Source organism: Alosa alosa, chromosome 23, assembly GCF_017589495.1.
Source record: "Alosa alosa isolate M-15738 ecotype Scorff River chromosome 23, AALO_Geno_1.1, whole genome shotgun sequence".
NCBI lineage: Eukaryota > Metazoa > Chordata > Actinopteri > Clupeiformes > Clupeidae > Alosa > Alosa alosa.
The window spans coordinates 20,590,083-20,611,342 of NC_063211.1; the positions used below are offsets into that span (position 1 = coordinate 20,590,083).

A 21,260-nucleotide genomic window follows, 5' to 3' on the forward strand; every position below is an offset into this window, starting at 1 on the left:
CTCCTGCCCTGGGGTGTGCCATGTACGGCTAGTGGTCTCTCCTCCAGGTCCAGCCAAGTAGGGTCAGGTGAATGGTCCAGGCTCTCTCTTTTTTTGGGAGGGCTTTTTCAAAGTGGGGGCTGCGAGGGGTTGCCAGGGGGGCCTCAGCAAGTTGGAAGGAAAAATAAAAGCAACAAATAAATACATTTGAAAAAAATTTAATATACCTATTACTATGATGGTTGTTATACAATGCCATTATAATAATTTGTATATATCTAAACATTACATTTTCCATGATAATGACTGGGAATAATTCTAGAGTGATAGCTCTCACATAACAGAAAGTCCCAAATGCAATTTTTACACAATGTATATTCCATTGCGAAGTGCTTGTGGCTAAAATAATTATTAAGATTAGCTTAATGTATTTTTACGTTTGCCGTAGTATTGTTGATGGGTTTAATAACACATCAAGGGGGTCCTTGGCCAGAACCTAGTGGTATTTGGGCCTTGTCGTGGAAATTTTTGGGAACCCCTGGCTTACGCCACAGCTCCCCCGTCAATGTGCATTTTTAATGGTATTAAGTAAATATATTGACAGTTCAGAGGTGGAGGTAGAGATTTTTACAGGGTCCCATTTCTAACCTTCTCCTGCTGGGAATTCGTAGAAAACAGAATGTTTGTAGCATTCTAGTCCTATTCTTCTCTCTCTATTTAATTCAGCTTTGCTTTTATTAGCATGACTCTAGGTGCAGTGTTGCCAAAGCACAAAACAAAACAGCAACAATTTGTACAATAACAGTGAGAACATTGAGGGAAAGATCTCTCTCTCTCTCTTTCTCTCTGTCTTTCCTTCTGTCACTCTCTCAATTTTGCTGTCCAGCATCATGTTGTGTCTCCACCAACATCTGTTTGGAGCGCTCGGCGTGGCTGGAACAGGAACTCCACATTTGAGCCGACACAACTGGAGCCATTCACTGCACACACACTCACTCTGATGAGGAACAGATCACTGAGCTATCGGACAAAGCCCTCAGCCTCAGGGCTTCCTCTCTCTCTCTCTCTCTCTCTCTCTCTCTGTGTGTGTGTGTGTGTGTCTGTGTCTGCTGTTTCCAGTCTGCATATCAATGACTGCAGAATAGTCTGACAGTGTAACACAGTATTGTGTTGGATGTCATCAGTGCATGCACTATGCTATGTGTAGGAGAGAGGAAAAGAGAGAGAGGTCTGCTCCATTCATGAGCACAAGCTTTCTACAGCATACTGTAGTCTTTATCCTACATGCACATGAGCTCACCAGACCACCCACAGCCCCACTGTAAACACAGCACTCTCAAGGGTCTCCCAAGAATCCACACAGACAGCAGAGGCCAAGCTGGTGTCATGACTCACACACACACACACACACACACACACAACCTGTGATCACTACCCAGGCCATTTGGGGAGGAGACCTATGGAAAGACGAGAGCCTTCCCAGTTGGTTGTGTGAGCGCCCCCAAATTAATCTCCTTTTCCTCTTTGTCAGCTTGCTAGCTTATAGATGGCGGCTCCCGTGCTACGCGCTAGCTCTGGCGCTAGCTCAGACCCTCTCCCATTGACTGGAATTAGCTCTGTGAACACCAGGGTCTGTGCTGGGTGAATAGTGTTTACATTGCCTTTAGGTGGCTTAGCTTTGTACTTCCACATTAGGCCAGTGATTTCTTGCTTGCTAGTGGTGAAACAGGGCGCTGTTGTGTGTCAGCCTTTACTCTATAGGTCTGAATATTGCATTGTGTGTGTGTGTGTGTGTGTGTGTGTGTGTGTGTGTGTGTGTGCCTGTGTGTGTGTGTGTGTGTGTGTGTGTGTGTGTGTGTGCGGCGTGTGTGTGTGTGTGTGTGTGTGTGTGTGTGTGTGTGTTAGTCGTGCTGCAATGAAGACTTGGCCAAGAGGGGTGTCTCTCTGGCTGAGGTCATAGCTGTTGATGTGTCTGTGGTTGGTGTGTAGGTTTGTGTCCATGTGTGGGAATGTATTTTTGTGTGTGTTTGTGTCTGTATGTACGTCTGTGTTTTATTCTGGCTGTTCCTACTCTCTTTGTGTGTGTTTGTTTTCTCAGGCGGTTCTCTTTTGGTGTGTGTGTGTGTGTGTGTGTGTGTGTGTGTGTGTGTTTCCTAACTCACTGTGGTGTATTTTGTGCTCAGAGCTGAGTTAGTTCTGCTGAGTGCTGTGCTCCATTCGTCAGCACTGTCCCGTGGAGCATTGGCATTGAGGTGTGTGTGTGTGTGTGTGTGTTTATTTGAGTGGCGAGTGAGCGCCTGTGGGCCGTGGACACACAGCTTTTATTTCTGCCCAACGAGTCAGCACTCTCAGAGACAGGATGATTCTTTTATGAGCCGGAGAAAACCTCCATTCAGATTGGGAACCACTGACAAGGGGAAGAGACGGGGCGAGGGGGGGGTAGAGATGTAGAGATGGGAGGAGACAGAGGGAGGGAGGGAGAGAGGGAGAGGGAGGGAGAAAGAGAGGGATGAGAGACACAGAGGGATGAGGGCGATATAGAGATCTCACTCACAATAGCTGTGTTTCTATCTGTCCCACTACTGCAGCTTCATCAACTCTTTTGTGCATTTTTAAGTGCATCAGTGACATTTTCAAATGAATTAAAATAAATACAAGTCACATTGGGCTCTTTACCATAGGCTGTGTTGTGAAAATTAACCCTTAAAGGTGTGAGTTTTGGAACACTCTATCAAAAGATCCATTCCGCAAAAATTCAAGGTTGTAAAATTCCATGTTGAATTCAATGAACCCAGATATTCTTTAGAACGTTCATTTTTAAACATTCCCTTTTAATATGGGGCACAGTAAATAATGAACAGCTGTGGGATCAGAACGTGAGGTTGTCAGGGCAACTTTATCATAAAATATGTTAAAATAATGTAATTTTGTTTAATGCAAATAAAACCATTTCCATCAACTGCAGTAGCATTAGAGCTGTCCTATATGAATGTAATCAGGATTGAATCAATTTATTCCTAAATTTCTATTCAATTCAGACCATCCTTACTGGCATGACTGGCGGTGAAAGTAAATATTACAATAAATATTACAATGACACTACAACAGAACAACATGCAGTAGATGTGGACGATGTCTCTCTCTCTCTCTCTCTCTCTCTCTCTCTCTCTCTCTCTCTCTCTCTCTCTCTCTCTCTCTCTCTCTCTTCATTTTCCTCCCGGTGACTGATATGTTATCCTCCATCTGAGTGACATTCATGGGCATGTGCGGAGCGCTTGCTTGCTTGCTTGCGCGGGCAGCTGGGCGCCTGTACCCATAGCAGATTGGTGCTTATGTAACCGCCTCATTCATGTCGTTCTGAGCTGTTTGTGTAAACATGCTTCTGCTTCTGCTGCATGCGTCCGACTGTCATCATGAGATTCTTTAGCAGGAGTTGGGGTGGACGTGCTGCATGTTGTTTCTTGCTCTAATTTTGGACATCAAATGCCCCACCCAAAAAGACCCCTCATGGTCATCTAGCAGTCTCTCTCTCTCTCTCTCTCTCTCTCTATAACTATCTCTCACTCTCTTTCTTTCTCTCACTCTCTTTCATTTTATGTTCCAACCCCCTCATTCCCTCTCTCTCACTCTCTCTCTGCTACTCTCCATCCCTCTCTCTCAACCTCTCTATCTTCCCCATCTCTCTCTCACTCCCCCTCTTATTTGTGGCCTCTCTCTCTCCCCTCTATCTCTCAACCTCTTCCCATTCTCTCTCTCTCTCTCTCTCTCTGAGCTCTCTGGAATGCAGTAAGTAGGAGCCCCTGCCTAGCCACTCGTGAAATGCAGGGGTCATGTGAACGGCATACTCACTGCAGTGTGTGTGTGTTTGTGTGTGTGTGTGTGTGTGTGTGTGAACGGCATACTCACTGCACTGGAGCTCCAGTCTGTGTGTGTGTGTGTGTGTGTGTGTGTGTGTGTGTGTGTGGTCAAAGAAATGTAGTCAAAGGGGGGCAAGAGAACTACTGTATTTGGTAGTTTGTGTGTTGGAGTGCCTGTGCACATTGGCAGGTATTTCTTGGACTGTTTTGGGGGGATTGCCTCTGAGAAATGACTAGTGACTAGCTAAGTGATGTCATACATATTTGGAGAAGGTATTGTTTTGACATTGTTGTCATTGTTTTGACATCATGCAATGTGTTCATCTGAATGTTGATAAATTATTAACTTGTGATCACTGGTGGATAGGGGTCTACAAGCTCATGCATGGGTGAGTCAAATAACCTCACTCCGAATTGATTGGATCTTTTATTGCTACCATATTTCTCTTTCAAAATAGAAACAGCACGTTTGTTGTGGGATAAAGTGGGCTGTGTCAGAGAAGGAATTATAAAAGATTTACTCGGATTTACTGGACCAAGTACACACTCTAAAAAATACTGGGTTATTTTCTCAACCCAAACGCTGGGTTGAGGCTGTCAGGGGCTGTGGGGTTGTTTTAACTCATGTTGGGTTATTTTCTGTAACCCAGCTTGTTAGGTTGATAGTTTAGGACAGCGCCCCTCCTCTCTCCCACCTGACGTGGAGTACACTACCCAGCACCTGGGTGACTTTAACACAGTTGCATAGTTATTTGAGAATTCGAAAAAACATTGTTATTCTTCCAACCCTCCAGTCCACCAGCTGTCAGCATGCAATGGAAATCAGGGCGATTTAAGTAAGGTATGTATCTTTAACTTTTTTAAAATGTTTTATCCAGACGGATTTTAAAAGTCCACCCAGAGATGTAGAAGCTACCCTTCATGAAATGAATGGATATTCTGCCTGCCAATTTTGTTCAGCCTCAAACAGGTTAACAATTGTGTCATTCATGCTAACTAACGTTAGCTAACATTAACTTACAATTACTGTTCATGTTAAATATACACAAAGACAGACTCATAACAACATAGTTCTTTGTTCACTGGGTATGAACTGCTGACAGAAACAAAACGAACTTTTACAACAAACTAAAATGAGCATACCAGCTGGTTAACATTAGCAGACCATATAGCTAGCATCAATGCTAATTAAATATGCTTCGTGGTGGTTGTGGGTGTCTCTTCACAAGCCACACGTACGGTAATAATAATGGCAAACAACATCTTATTAATTCATTCAGGGTAGCTTCATATTATAGCCATGTAACTTAACTTTACTGGGTGTTTTTGGTTGTAGCAGAGAAGACGGGCTCTGGTTGTAGCATCAGTCATTTAGAACTAGAAGCTACAAGTTGTCATGGTTTCCGAGTGTGTTGCGCTAATATTTTGTCTCCTGGTGGAATTTTAATGTTTCTCAACATCATTCAATGATAATGGTTCATGAAAATCTTGACATCAAGTTCTGTTAATAACAGTGATTAATGCACTCTTTTTTTTTCTTTGATTCACAGGGGTGATCCCCAAAACAGACAGTGGAATCTGCCTGCCTTCATGGAAGTATCACAAGCTTTGTCTAGCTATCTGTTCAAAAAATAAACTGCCAAATAAATAAATGTCGAACTGTTTTATTTCATTGCATGGCTATTGTTGCCCATTGGATGGATTAAAAACATTATATTGTAACATTAATGATTTGCAAACATTTATATGAATTATTATCAATTAATATGATTGGATTAAGGAGAAAAATAAGATACTTAGAATAACCCATAAATTAGGTCAGCATAACCCAGAAATGACAGTGAAAATAATATAAATCCTGGGTTGTATAAGATAGCCTACCCAACAATTATGTAGGTTTAACCTAACAGTTTTGTTACGATAACCCAATGTTTGGGTTAGACTATCAACCCAACTCATTGGGTTGACCGAACAACCCAATTTGCGGGGGTAATATAACTCAGTGCTGGGCTCGACCACTATTTACCCAGTGGTTGGGTTGAAATTGGGTTGTTTTTAACCCAATGAGTGTACATACAGAAGGCCTACTATACATGTTACTATACATTACTATACACACACGAAACAACACGCATACATGTTTACAAACAACCAAACACAACACACATTCACACATACTCTACATGTTTACAAACATGCAAAAACAGCATATATACACACATACTATACATGTTTACAAACATGCAAAAACAGCATACATACATACACACATACTATACATGTTTACAAACCTGCAAACACATTCAGAGCATTCAGATACAACACACATATAAACAAACTATACATGTTTACAAACATGTAAAAACAACAGACGCATACACAAACAATAGGCTACCTGTTTACAAACATGCAATAACACACACAGTGGTGTTTTTCCATCCAAAATATTTACCAAAAGGTAGTAACAACATCCAAATCACCATTTCAAACCGTTGAAAAATGAAGCAAAGAAGAAGAAGAAGCAAATTAGATCATAGGGGAACCCTTAAATGTTCTATTAGTGGAACCCATAAATTTTAGATTTGGTTCTCCTCTGAGGACCAGCTGAGGAACATTTTTTTTTCATGTTGAGGATGTGTGTATGTGTTTCCCATAAGCACCCGAGCCCTAGCTAGCTACCCTCTGTGTGTGTGTGTGTGTGTGTGTATCACTGACATATGTCCCTGTTAACCTCTCACTTGCACTCCCCATAAACAATCTATATATAGCAGCCTAGCGTGCTTGGAGCCCTGCTTCCCTCCATGGCTGGGAGTGCATATTACTTGGGCAACAGGGACACAGAGAGTTGAGGCGTCAGTCATATAGTATTTGCCCAGCCATGTTCAACTGCGTTGGGCTCAGAAGGAAAGAAGAGCACTGCACTGCCCTGCACACAGATGACACATCCCAACTCTCATCCTCCGTGTCAGAGTCAAAGACATGATTTGGATGGGGGGGGTAGGGGGTTGTAGGGGCGGTTGTGAGATGTAAACATTGCGTCATGTCGCTGGGAGTGTGAAGAACCATTAATGTTTTCCAGTTCACTTAGTCTTGACTGGAAATATTTATAGCTCCATAGCAAGTGCTATAAATGTTTACCTAAAGCACTCTGAATTGCAATTTTGCATGTGGATTGTGCATGAATAATGTAATGTAAGTAAATTTGCTTTGCATATTTAAGTTAATAAAGCCTCTGCCAAGAGGACTCAGGTCTTTCTTCAGCTTGAGTGACTTGGGTCACTGTGTCCAGACAGAATTACAGTCAATCACGCAGGTCTCAATAATATTAGGAAATGTCATCTGATAGTAGCCTCATGCTGTGGCCATTTGCATTGTCTACTTTTGCGTTTGCAAGACATGTATATTTGTGAGATGGTTTTTAAATAATGACTCAAGGTAGAGGTAGTAAGCCTTCGCAGACATCTTCAAAGACATTTTTTTGATGTCTTTCAGGACTAGTCAGTCTTTCTATTAATCTGACAGGCTTACAAGCTGTGAGTGGATTTTATGGGACCACGGGCCTGTCATCAGTCAATTGTGGGGTGTACCACAGTCAGGGGTCAAGTGGGGCTGGTGACCCTGGTCTGCTGGGAACATTAGCTTCATCAATATTTCACTGGGATGTCTCCCGAGGACCCCCCTCCTTGTTTTTGCTGCTGGCATTCCCTGGACCCCAAACACACACACACGCACACACATACTCGTTAAAGATTAAAAAGTGACGGGGAGGGGACTTGGAGATTAGAGGGTATGGACTTTGGCCTCATTCAAGCTGTCGCTCCGCTAACACTTGCTAACGCCAGTAAAGCTAACTTTTAAGCTGTCCTGCCCTGGACTGGTGACCAGAGAGGCAGTGTGTGTGGGGGAGGGGAGAGGCACTGGTGTGAACATGTGGGCCAAGTGATTGATGCTTAAATGTCCCACACGACATCTCTTAGCCTTTATTAGCCATTATTAGCTTTCCTTTGGTATTAGATGTGTAACACCAGGTAGTAGACAAAAAATTACCTCTCTAACCTTTTAGGTCAAGATGTCACTTTTCTTGTAGAGCTGAAAATGCCCCTAAAAGGGAAACAAGAATATAAAGGCCATCCACATTTCATTTCCATCCATTCATTTTGTAAAATTAAATAGAAAATGTTTTCAGAGTGTAAGTGCTTCACACCATGGGCTCTGTGTTTTTACAGTCATTTGTCAGGGTTTAACTTCACTACAAATAGAAAATGGCTTCCCAGCGTATGTATGGACATGGTTGGCCAGAGTCTTAACTGTAGGTTCGTATGATAGATGCGTAGCTCCAGGAACAGCTGAGTGAAGGACACACAAAATAAGTGGTAATGTTTCAGTGCAGCAGATCGTCTGTGGGTGTTCTCCAGAACCATTTCATTGTCCCCTGCCCCCAAACGACCCCCCCCCCCCCTCCCACCCGAAGTCACCGCCATCAGAGGTGTGTTTTAACATCGAGAAACAGAAGGAAAACAACTTCCCCTTTATTCTGCTGTAAGCGTGATATCATCCACACGTGACAGGGCACAAATAGGCCCCATTGTTAATATTTCATGGCCAACATGCCTCTCTCATCTCCTCTCCTTTCCTCTCATCCCCTCTCCCCTCTCCTCTCTTTTCCTCTCCTCCTCTCCTCTCCTCTCCTCCCTTCGCCCCTCTTCTCCTCCCTCTTCTCCTCTCCTCAGCAGGGCCAGGGTTGTGGAGTTCCACTACACTGAGCGTTTGCTCTCCTGCTCTCTCTTCCTCCCTCATTCACTCAGACAGGCGTGAAGGGAGGAGGGAGCTCAGAATCTGGTTTACAGAGGAGCGGAGAGCCCTCACACCACAGGCAGCAGGGAGAGACAGAAGAGGCTGGAACAGAGAGAGGGACGAAGAGAGGGAGGACAAAAAGACAGAGAGAGGGAGGAGAAGAGAGACAGAGAGAGAGGGAAGAAGACAGAGGAGGAAAAAGAAAGACAGAGAGGGAAGAAGAGAGGGAGGAGAAGAGAGACAGAGAGAGAGGGAAGAAGAGAGAGACGAGAAGAGACAGAAGAAAAGAGAGAAGAGAAAAGAGACAGAGGGAAGAAGAAAGAAAAAAACAGAGGGAAGAAGACAGGATAAAAAAAGAGAGGAAAGAAGAAGGGAAGAGAGACAAAGAGATAGAGAGAGTCATCAAACCATACCGCCATCGCCCCATTCAACCACATGGTACATACACAACAGCACAAGCATCATGATAAACATATTTAAAAAGCAAAACAAACTAAAAAACTAGTGATGTAGCGGCTGTGAGTATCTGTGTGTGTTGCGCGTGTGTTCAGCATAGCAGTCCCTGGTTGGGCTGATTGGGAAGCGGGTACTCAAAAGGCCAGGGTTGGTGTCAAGATGGGGTCATTGTGCCAGACAGCAGCAGATGGATTTGTATTCGGCATTTCTGTTCGAGCGTTAGCCGCTTGTGTTGTTGTGACAGCATAGGCTGCGTGTGCAGCATGTTTCCTGCAGACAGACAGACAGACAGACAGACGAGTGGTCTGTGTGTGTGTGTGCCGGAGCTGGCAGATGTAGTGGCCTGCGTAGTGGATTGCCTGGGGTGTTTGTTTGTTTGTTTGCTTGCGTGTTTAGGTTCAATTTTAGCTTGTTCACTTTAATGTGGTTTACTCTAGGCATACTTCTGGCTGTTGACTGGTGTTTTGGCGCATTCTAGTTTGAACAACTTTTATTTTGATTTACAAATAAACCATTTGTTTACTGTATTTACTTCATTGTAGTGTGTTTGCTTTTTCTCCTGAGTTTTGATTTGTTGTGCAATGTCGCCCTCCACATGCCTCTAGATTTCAAACTAGAGGCAGAGAGAGAGAGAGACAGAAGGAGCACTGAGAGGGACTGAAGGAGAGAGGGATGGGAAAGGAACGAATGGAGAGAGGAAAGACTGAGGGAGAGAGAGAGGGATGGAGTGAGAGAGAGAGACTTCAGGGAAGACAAAGGAGATTGAAGAAGAGAGGGAGAGAGACTCAAAGCGAGGAAAAACAGAGTGAGAAATATGCTGTTTGACTGTGAAATCACATTCAAAGCATCTTTGCCCCATGAGTAAGTCCAATAATAAACTCTTGTACATAAATCAATTCACAGTTCATATGAACTCTTCCCTTCCTTGCATGCATGCTGTTTTGGAGAGCAGTGAGCGTTCTTTGAGGTCGATTCTGTTAGCATCAATGGCTCAGCTCTCGCGGTGCAAAACGAGCTGGTGGCATGTCACGTGACACACCACTCCATTTTTACTGAAGGCACTGCAGTGTTCATCTCTCTCTCTCTCTCTCTCTCTCTCTCTCTCTCTCTCTCTCTCTCTCTCTCTCTCTCAGCAGTGGTCCACATGGCTTCCGCCCTGCACTCACAGAACAGCCCTGAGATATTTCTCCCAGGCGGCACACACACACACGCTCTGCATTAGTCCATGAACATAAAAATCGAAATACATAATAGCCTCGTTAATAGGTTAATTTCATTAGGGAGTTAGCAGTAATTTTTTTGCGTTAAATTATTCAGTCGTATGTGCTGTGTGAACTCAGCAGCTTTGGAGCGACTTAGTTAATTGCACCAGTGTTCATTCATGGTGTGTGTGTGTGCGTGTGTATGTGTGTATGTGCAGCCACCGACCCAATCAATGGTGTTCCTGGTGGAGTCCACATGCTCAGAGGCACGATGTGCACTGACCTACAAGCGCACAGAAATAACAACAGACTTAACCCTCGACGAATGGGGATGGAGCAAAGGGGTAGAGTGAAGGAGGAGGATGTGAAGAGAGGAGGCAGAGAGGAGAGGAGAGGAGAGGGTGAGAGGAGGGTAGAGATGCTGCCACTGTTCTCAGGGAAGGTTATTGCTTGTTAACCAGCTGGCTCGTCTTGTCAGTCAACGATGCACTTGTGCCAGTCGAATGTGCGTGCGTGTGTGTGTGTGTCTGTCTGTCTCGAGACATTTTGTATACATTTTTTTCAGTGCACATTGCGCTTTGCAGGTGCAGGTTGCCGCCAAAATATCTCAAAACACTTATTATTAAACAACTTTGTTTGCTTTGCTGATTATAAAGGTTGTGTGCAGACGTAATGTGACCTCCATGTACCTGTGTAAAATGGATTTACAGACGACTGTAGGCCGTTCTAGTTTCTCATTTCTTCACTTTCTTAAGAGTTTAAGGAAATATTACTGCTGGGTTCCCTGTGAGCAACAGCATCAGCTCTGCAGTGTCTAGTGCTGTGCATCACTCTACAAGTAGCCACTGAAATGCTATTTCACCATGGGGTTGGGCAGACTATATGCTAGACAGTTTCCAGAGATGTTTCAGTCTTGTTTAACTCGGTCATATAATTAGAGTAGAATAGACAGGACAATTCCGCTGCAAGCATTGCTGTGTTTTATAGACTATTGTTCCATACATTAGCCTATGGGTCCACTTGTATTCTGTGTGATATTTGGCCATTTGAGCCTGTACTTCCTAGCTGCCCAGCTCCTGAATGAAAGGCAGGTCTCCGGGGGAAAACAAGGCCAAGGACATTCTCCCATTATGCATCAGAATGGGTGTAGCATATTCCATCTGATTGGTAGTTTTATCCTCAGCACTGCCAGACTTTAATTTTCCTCTGGTAAGTCCCGATTCCAACTCAACAGTCATATGGTTGTAGAGTAGTCAATTTTGTCAGTAATGTAATGTTGGGTTTCCCCATGTTTTCCAGCCCAGTGTTGAAGCCAGATGTAAACACGTGAATCAACTCTTTTCATCTGTCAAATGGTTGTGACCTCAATTGAGACCTTATCAATGACTCACAGACTTAAAGATGATTAAAGAATATAGTATATGCGGGTCTGTTTGAGTGTGTGTGTGTGTGTACTGTGCAGTCTGGCTCCAGGGGATGGACATCATTTGTTTCTTTGTTGTTGTTTTGATGGCTCTTGTTGTTGTTTACTGAGCAATGGCATAAGTTAGCTCGATGGTCAATGTTTAGGTTATGGGATGAAAGAGCACATTGATTGGAATAGAAGTTGTACAAGAGCTGGATTGAACTGAGATGATTCAGGCAAATTGATGAGTGGATTGGATTTTCAGTATCTTAAAATCATTTGCAGCTTGTTTTGTCATTGACCAACGCTGTAGAAGTTAAAATGATGTGAAAGGTTGTAGGGTTTTGTCCCAGTCACCTCTGTTTTGGATATAAATCCATCTCTGTCGAACGTTGTCAAGCTGCCTCCAGTTAATAAGTGTCCACATATGCTCTCTGAAACAAAATAATGTCTGAAGACATATTGAACAAAAATGCTGTCTGATGACATACTCATACTCAGACAAAGCGTTTGTCCAATCAGTGGCTTTAAGCCAGAATGGTGTGACAGGACGTGTCACGCTCACTCTGCTCAGGAGCATCCCTTTGTGCGAGGTGACACGTCCATCCAGTGTGGAGCACCATCATCATCTCCTAAGCCCTGCGTCTTTGTGAGATGGTTAAGCGTGTCTGGCACCTACCACAATGACAACTGCCCTCCAGACTGTGATAAAACAGCACGTTAGACAGACTGTGTCTCGTGTGACGTGTCAGTGTCTGTTTCGTGTCTGTTAACGTCGAGCCGCCCCAAATCAGGCTCTGCTTCAGACCACAATGGCTTCACAGTCTCTCTCGGGGAATCATGTCACTGCACATCTCTGGCCTGGGGGGGTCACGCAAGGTCACGTCTGTTCATCATTATCAGGACCGAGGGTCAAGGGTCACAGGTCACAGACAGGCAGACATGGGTTTGGGGTTGCCGTTGACATAATGTCTACTCACGTCAGACGGTCCTTTCGAAGTGTGAAGTGTGTGTGTGTGTGTGTGTCTGAGCGTGTGTCTGATTCGGCTTTATCATGCGAGGGATTGCTGGGAAATCCTCTAAAAGAGGGATTACACACTGAACACAGCAGTATAAGAGTACCATTGTTTATCAGCATTGTCCGTGTGGACATTTTGGATCAATTATGCTTAGTTTCCTTTACACTGTTTGTCTAGACTGTGTCTTGTGTGTACAACAATTAGTTGTTCTTTAACGGTAATTGACTTGTGTCCCCAAGAAAAGAATATTTACGGATATTGTTTTTTCCATGCAAGAGTTGAGTAAAAAATGAAGTAATACACAAATAATGTCTCCTGCTCTATGAGACATACCCTCCCCTCTGTCTATCTCTGGACCGACTGTGTGTCCACAAACAGCAAGAGTGGGTGAAGCATGACAGGCAGATGGTGTTGAAGAGATGCTGACCTTTCGCTCATTGGGCTCTAATGCCCTCTCTATGTCTGGCTGTCTGTGTGTGTGTGTGTGTGTGTGTGGTGGGTGGGTGTGTGTGTGTGTGTGTGTGGGTGGGTGGATGGGTGTGCACAGATATATAAACGTGTGTCTGAATCTCAATTGTGTTTGTATGTGTGTGCGTGTGTGCACACATGTGTTTGTATGTCGGTTGTGTGTGTGTGTGTGTGTGTGTGTGTGTGTGTGTGTGTGTGTGTGTGTGTGTGTGTGTGTGTGTGTGTGGAGCCCATCCTGTCCATCTCCCAGCCCGTGTCCTGGCTGCTCCTCAGGGCCTGCTGTCTCCTCGCATTTCCCCACCCGCACCTTTAGTAGGTCAACTGCAGCAGCCCGGCCTGTGTTCTCCTCCCTTCTCTCTCCTCTTCTCTCTTCTCCTATCTCTTCTCCCTTTTTCTTCTCCTCTCCTCTCTCCTCTTCTCTCCTCTCCTCTCCTATCTCTTCTCTCTTCTTCTTCTCTCTTCTCTTCTTTTCTCAGTTACATTGCTCACACTCCCCTCTATAAAGAAGCAGACATGAGAACCAGGGGCGTCGCTAGCATTCAGGGCTTAACCCATAGAGTCTAAACGGTTCTCATAATTCCCATTTAGCCTGCCCTTGCTGCTCACTTTTGATAGATCAATCCACCGACTCAAGCCTCATTTGCACCACATTGATTGAGTATTATGGACAATAATATTTTGACAATTAAAGGATGTAATGACCTGTTGCTATCTTGACATTTCTGTTTGCTATTAAAAACCAACTATATAGCCTATAGCCACCTAGCAGAGTGGCGTTTTAAATAGCAAGATGCATTTTAATGGTTCATGCTATGCTTAGCTTAAGAACGAATCATTGAAGACTCACTACCGGTAATTCGATTCTACAAAGGCAAAGTAAGTAAAGCTCCAAACTGTAGGCTAGTGAGATGACATCCAACTCTATCTTACCACTCCCTCTCCCTCTGACCCCCCACCACGCTCCCTCACTGAATGCCTCTCTGACTTAAAATTATGGATGCAAAACAGTTTTCTCAAGCTCAACACAGACAAAACCGAAATTCTGCTGATTGGCCCTAAAAGCATCCTCACCAAATCTCCCCATCTCACTCTCAGCATTGATGGCTCATCTGTCCACTCTACCCCTGTTGTTAAAAACCTTGGCATTCAGCTTGACTCCACCCTTAGCTTTGATCCTCATATCAAATCACTCACTAAGATTGCTTTTTTAACCTCCGTAACATTGCACGCCTCCCGACCCTTCCTCTCTGCTAGTGATGCACAGACTTTGGTTCACTCTTTTCATTATGTCCCGTTTAGATTACGGCAACTCACTTTTCTTTGGTCTCCCCACTAAAACCCTTCAAAGACTACAATATATTCAAAACTCTGCAGCTAGGCTCCTCACCCATACCAGACAATCAGCACACATCACCCCCATTCTCCATCAACTCCATTGGCTACCAGTTCCGTCCCGGATCAAATACAAAGTACTACTACTTACCTTCAAAGCCCTCCACAACCTTTGTCCCCCCTAAATCTGACCTCCTGACCCCTTACACTCCTTCCCCGCCACTCACAGATCCTCTGACCAAAACCTCTTGGCTATCCCCCGCCCAGACTCTCCACCCTGGGTGGCAGGTCCTTCAGTGCCTTGGCCCCCAAACTCTGGAACTCCCTCCCCAACCCCTTTTGCCTGTCCTTCTCTTCCTTTCTTCAAAGCACATCTCAAGACCTTTCTGTTTAATGATCACTTCTCCTCCACACCCAACACATAGTTCCTACAGATAACTTGTCTTTGTTGTACTGTATTGTTTTGTTTGTTTGTTATTGTATTTCCCTGCCTTTGTCTCTGTTGTATTGTTTGTTTGTTTGTTATTGTGTTTCCCTGCCTTCCTACTATGTAAAGCGACCTTGGGTTTGAGAAAGGCACTATATAAAATAAACTTTATTATTTATTATTATAGTGAGTGTAGGGCAGGCTGATAACAAACCTGAACTTGTAGCCGAAATGACGAGAACAGCATAACTCCACCACCTCCTTGTCCTTGTAGCCTTTATGATATCCTTATACATTTCTTATACCAAATAGGAAATGCAAACAATGCCCAAGTTCATGCCCAACCATGGAACTGACTGTCCCTCTCTCTCGTGCGCCTTCATTCCAAATTATGTTTTATGGTAAGGTAATGTTCAAGTTAGATCTGCTGCATGAAGGAGAGTGAGAGGATACCCATGTCCTGCTTGTATGTTTGATAAATAGGTCCATCTCATCTCAAAGTTTCAATGCACGATCGGAATAATGGTTTCATATTTGTTAGTCAACTTTGCAAAATACATTCGGGGCTACACTCAAAACATACGGGGCTGAAGCCCTGGCATAATCGGCTGGCGATGCCCCTGATGAGAACAGCTCCCCTACTGGCCGGTCAGAGGAAGGGCGCAGGACAGAGGTGTTGGACTCTATTTTAAATGTAATATTTTCTCAACTTTATATTTATACATATACATATACATATGTATGTATATGACAGGAAGCGGGGTGGGTTGAGGAAATGACCCGGGTCGGCTTCCAACCCAGGTCCCCGTGGGCCCGTATGTGGGATGGACGCTGTAGCCAGTTGCGCCACAGTGTCCACTCAGAGGTGTGTGTGAACACCAGTGAGGGTGGCCTGGCTGGCTGGCGTTGCTGTGCCCTTGTTCTGTACCTTTCATTCTTTTTTTTAAAGCTCTCTCTGCATCAGGATGTTCTGGGCCACCACATTACATAAGCTATCATCCTGTGGCTCTGCTGAAAAAATAACACAGCGCTGTGTGTGTGTGTCTGTGTGTGTGTATGTACATGATGATGATGGCTGGCAGGAGTAGAGATGGGTGGGTTTGGTCATCTCCACAGACAGGCCTATGCATTATACTGGTTATACTGGGAGGTCACATCAGGTCTGAAAATTGGGTGAAAATCTCACTGATGAAGCTAACTAGGAAGCAAACGAGTGTCTCTGACGCTCTGCACCGCCTGAATGTCTAGGCTCAGTTGTCTCTCCTCCTCCTCTCTCTCTCTCTCTCCTCCTCCACTGCCCCCTTTTTCCATCTCTTCAAAACTCTATCTGCTTTCTTTCTTTTCTTTCATTCTCTCTCCCTCTCTCTCTGTCCCTCTCTCTGTCACTCTCCCCCTCTCTCTCTCTCTGTCTCTCCATTTATCTCTCTCCCTCTCTCTCTCACGCTCTGTCCCTCTCTGTCTCTCTCCCTCTCTCTCCCTTTCTCTCTATCTCTTCCTCCCTCTCTCCCTCTCCCTCCCTCTCTTTCTCCCTCTCTCTCCATCTCTCTCCCTTTGTCTTTCTGTCTCCCTCTCTCCCTGTCTCTCCCTCTCTTGCTCTCTCTTTCCTTCTCTCTGTCACTCAACTCGCCTGGTTCATTTTCCATGGGCAATGAACATTTACAAACACATCAGTAGCCTTTAAAAACCAACACTAGCTGTGGTTGCACATCCACACACATCCACACACACACAGGCACACACACACACACACACACACACACACACACACACACACACACACACACACACACACACACACAGGGATAGTCCATTAGCACAGTAGACCAGTGGGAGAGCGAGCCATCGTTGCTAAAGTGGGCATGCTCAGGGGAAGCAGAGGATTCTGGGAAGTCTGTGTCTCTGGTGCCCTCTCTGGTTAAATAAAAAAATAAAGGCACTGACATTTTGGTTCCTCAGTTGAGATTGTCGTTGTGCCACTAATGGGCACTGACTGCCTGGCACTGCAGCAGGCGGGGAGATTGCACTGTTTCTCCAGCGGTCATTTTCAAGATGCTCGCGTATGAATAGTTAACGAGTCGGGAGCCCTCGTTGAGCGCTGTGTTTGGTGTAGCGCGAGTGAGGCACTCTGACATTCACAGCAGTGCTTTGTAAACATTTCTCCAGATCTAAAGCCTGCCTCTCTCTCTCTCTCTCTCTACAGTTGCTCTGAAGAACCACAATTGCAAAGGTCTGACAGGCAACAGCAGTAGCCATGACAACAACAAGCCAACGGGTCTTACGGACAGATGGATACCAGAGGGGGAATTACTACTCCAGGTGTGTTTTCAGTCATTTCGGATCTTTCTCTCTGTGTGTATGTGTGTGTGTGTATGTGTGTGTGTGTGTGTGTGTGTGTGTGTGTGTTCCAGTAAAAACATTTGATACCACTGCTGGAAAATTATGTTTAAATAAAAGCATTTTGATATTCCAACTTGTCCCTTTTGAGCATCACTACCTCTCTCTCTCCTCACCCTTCTCAACCAACCCCCTCAATTCAATTCAATTCAGTGGATCTTAATTGGTATCATTCAGTGAAGCTGTGTTACCAAAGCAAACATATGTTAACTGATACAAGATGCAGATACAATATCTGTTTGGAAGAAAAGAAAAGAGGAATGTCTCTCTTTCTCTCTCTCTCTCTTTCTCTCTCTCTCTCTCCCTCTCTCTTACCCCCCCACCACCTGCAGTCTCTGCACATCTGGCTGCCTGCCCAGGGCTCCAACAGACTGACCGGCTGGGGGAAGGAGAGTGTATTCAGGGAGAATAGTGTATTTGTCAGCAGTGAGGATTAAGGCTCAATGCCCACATGCGTACTGACACTGGACAGGGTGCTCAGTGCCCACATGCGCACTGGACAGGGTGCTCAGTGCCCACATGTGCACTGGATATAGTGCTCAATTCCCACTGGATATAGTGCTCAATGCCCATATGCACACTGACACTGGACAGGGCGCTCACCCGGCTCATTTAAGAGGTCTTACATCCTGGATACTACAAGTCATCATTAGATTTTACTGCTAAAGTGGATATTCAGGGGCTGCCATTATGCACACTGCTATACACACATCTGTGTGTGTTTGTTTGTGTTTGTGCATGTGTTTGTGCGTGTGTATGCGTGTATGTGTGTATGTGTGTATATTTTTCTGAGAAAAGTCTCAGACAGGGTTGTGATTCCCAGGTCAAGGGGCCAGCACTGTTAAATCTTAACCTATCCTGACCCCAAAGCAGATTGGTCACCTAATCCATCGATCCTACTCTCTCTAACACACACACACACACACACACGCACACAGACACACACTAATCCACTAGTCCTGTTGCCCCTTGCCCTCTCTCTAACACGTTGGACCTTGTTGTTGTGGTATTTGGCTCAGGTCTCAGCTCATCCTGACCTGAAGCTTATGATTAGTGTCAGTGAGGACCTCTGTGTGCCGCCTGCTGTGTGTATGTGTGTTTATCTGTCAGTGTGATTGATTGATTGATTGATTAATTGATTTGATTGTCAAGTCAAGTGAAGTCACTTTATTTATATAGCACATTTAAAACAACAACGTTGACCCAAAGTGATTGACAGGTAAGGCTATCTTACAAAAAAGCTAAGGAGGGAGATTGACAAATTAGGGTATGTATTGATTGATTTGATTGCAATTCTTTATAGATGGCAGTGTACAAAATACATTTCTCATCAAAGTGAATGAATAAATAAATAAATCAAATGTCTTTGTACAGTATTTGTCAAACGCATTAACGCAATAAAGCCCTAGGGCTTATTTCCATTGTGGTCCTGAGTGTGTTTCCCAATGAGTGTGTTTTCTGTTTGTCTGTCTTCTAAAGTTCTTTCATTTAGACGTACTCAGTCAGCAGACACTTTGATCCAAACATTCAAGCTATATTGCAAAGGAGACCATGAGTAGCAATAAATAATACTATACAAACACCTAAAGACGACCAGAGGATGAGAGTGCAAAAGTTTAAGTACTGTACTGGTGAAGTGTAGTCAAAGGAGCTGGTAGTAGAAAGAGAAGGAGGTAGAAGAAAGTAGAACAAAAGAAGGAAGAGGAAGTGCATGGTAACGGACATGTTAGGTGTGTTAGGTTGTTAGATGTGTTTGGAGAGGAGGTATTCTCTCGGAAGAGTTGGGTCTTCAAGAGCTTCTTGAAGATAGAGAGGGACACCGTGGCTCTGGTAGTACTTGCTAGGTTGTTCCACCAACAGGGAACTGTGTGTGTGTTTTTTGCTTTGTTGTGTGTTATGTGCCGGTATATGTTTCTCTATGTGTCTAAAAATGCTCAAGTGGATCTCAAGTGTGTATGCATGTTTGTGTGTGTGTGTGTGTGTGTGTGTGTGTGTCTGTGTGTGTGTGTGTTTGTTTGTTTGTGCGTGTGTGTGTGTGTGTGTGTTTTCCATCTGTCTGTGTATGTCTAGCTGTATGTGTCTGTGTGTGCGTGTGTGTTTATCTGTGTGTCTGTATATGTCTAACTTTATCTGTGTGTGTGTGTGTGTGTGTGTGTGTGTCCCTGTGTGTCCTCTGTATGTCAGATCCGGTCGATTTAAGGAGTTGTGTTTATACAGACTCTGCAGCCTGTGTGTCAGAACAGGAGAGGCCACTCATGTGGGTGACACTGAATCTAGTAGATATGTTTTCAGTGCAGCGTTTTTTATTCATCATTAACACTCGGTGGACCACCCTGAGGTATCCGAGGCTGCAGCCACACTTGGCCATGAGATGAATAGTCCTCCCAGACCCACACACACTCACACACACACACACACAGGGTTAGAGATGAATAGTCCTCCCAGACCCACACACACACACACACACACACAAACACAGGGTTAGAGATGAATAGTCCCGCCAAACCCACACACATACACACACACACAAACACAGGGTTAGAGATGAATAGTTCTCCCAGACCCAGGGGCCTGTGTTCTCATAGCCCTCTGTCTGCCTGCACAAAGGCTCTCTGTCTGACTCCAGACAATTTTTAGTGTTTTAGTTCAGGCAGCAGCTTGGAACGCCCGTAGGGGTCCTGTGCTGTCCTGTCTAACAGAGAGAGATCTCTCAGGCTCCTATGAGCTTCTGTTGGGAAGACACGGCCCGTCGCCGTCACATCCTCAGATCACCCCAGTCACACTGCCTCTCATAAAACACACACACATGTACACACACACACACACATACACACAGTTAGAGGCACATACAGACAGAGTTGCACACATACACACACAAAAGGACACTCAGTGGCAGTCACACACACACAGACACACACATACAGACACTGCAAGACACCCACACACACATACTGATCCAATCCCTGCACAATCCAATGTCCTCAGCAGACACTGTCCTCACAGTGTAACACAACATTGTAAACAGCAGTGCCCTTCTCTGTATAGCATCACTGAATGTTCCGCATCTAATAGTACATTCATATGTCACTCATCAGTAGATGACTGTGCAGTTTATTGACATAGACTTTATATAGTTTATTCATTTGTTTTATTAACAGTAATGACACTTACTTTTGTTTTTTTACTGGTTTTGTTTGTTGTTTATGTGCTGACCTCTCTGTTTTGTGATTACCAGACTGCTGAACACCTTCACTCAGGTCAGCAGGTCAGACAGGTTGCTTTAAGGCGACTGTTTGGAGCATGAAGTAATCGGTTCATGTCCTCTCTTCTTTGTGTGAATCTCTGCCATAGTTGCCTCTTCCTATTTCCCTTTGATTATGCACTTTACCCACCAGAGTACATTGATTCATTTGGCAGACACAAGAGACTAAGCTCTACTTCACTCTACTCTACTCTAAACACCTGTTCACACCAGTAACAATAACTTTACTCCAAGTACTCTATTCCACTCTAAGTACTCTACTCTACTCTGTTCTACTCTATTTACTACTTTATTCTACAATAATCTACTCTACTCTAAGTACTTTACTCAAAGTACTCTTCTCTACTCTACTCTATTCCACTCTACTCTAAGTACTCTACTCTATTCTACTCTACTTTATAATCTACTCCACTCTTTACTCTAAATATTCTTCTCTACTCTACTCTAAGTACTCTACTCTACTCTATTTCACTTTACTCTAAGTATTCTACTGTAATCTACTCCACTCTATATTACTTTAAGTACTCCACTCTACTCTACTCTAAGTACTCTATTCTACTCTCTGTGCTGCATCAAGACTGCACTAAGATTGTGAGACTGTGTCTTGCCCTGCCCCCCATCTCTCTTTCTCTGGCTCCCTCGCTCTGTGAAAAGACCTCTGGTGA

General features: G+C 44.3%; 1 protein-coding gene across 1 annotated transcript in view; it reads left to right on the forward strand.

The window, feature by feature from the left end:
• ahr1b (aryl hydrocarbon receptor 1b) overlaps positions 1 to 21,260 on the forward strand; it is a 79,535-nt gene that overhangs the window by 19,619 nt on the left and 38,656 nt on the right. The window contains exon 3 of the mRNA XM_048234897.1: positions 17,140 to 17,255. Coding sequence (XP_048090854.1) covers positions 17,140 to 17,255 — 116 coding nt within the window. The remainder of the gene's footprint in view (positions 1 to 17,139; positions 17,256 to 21,260) is intronic.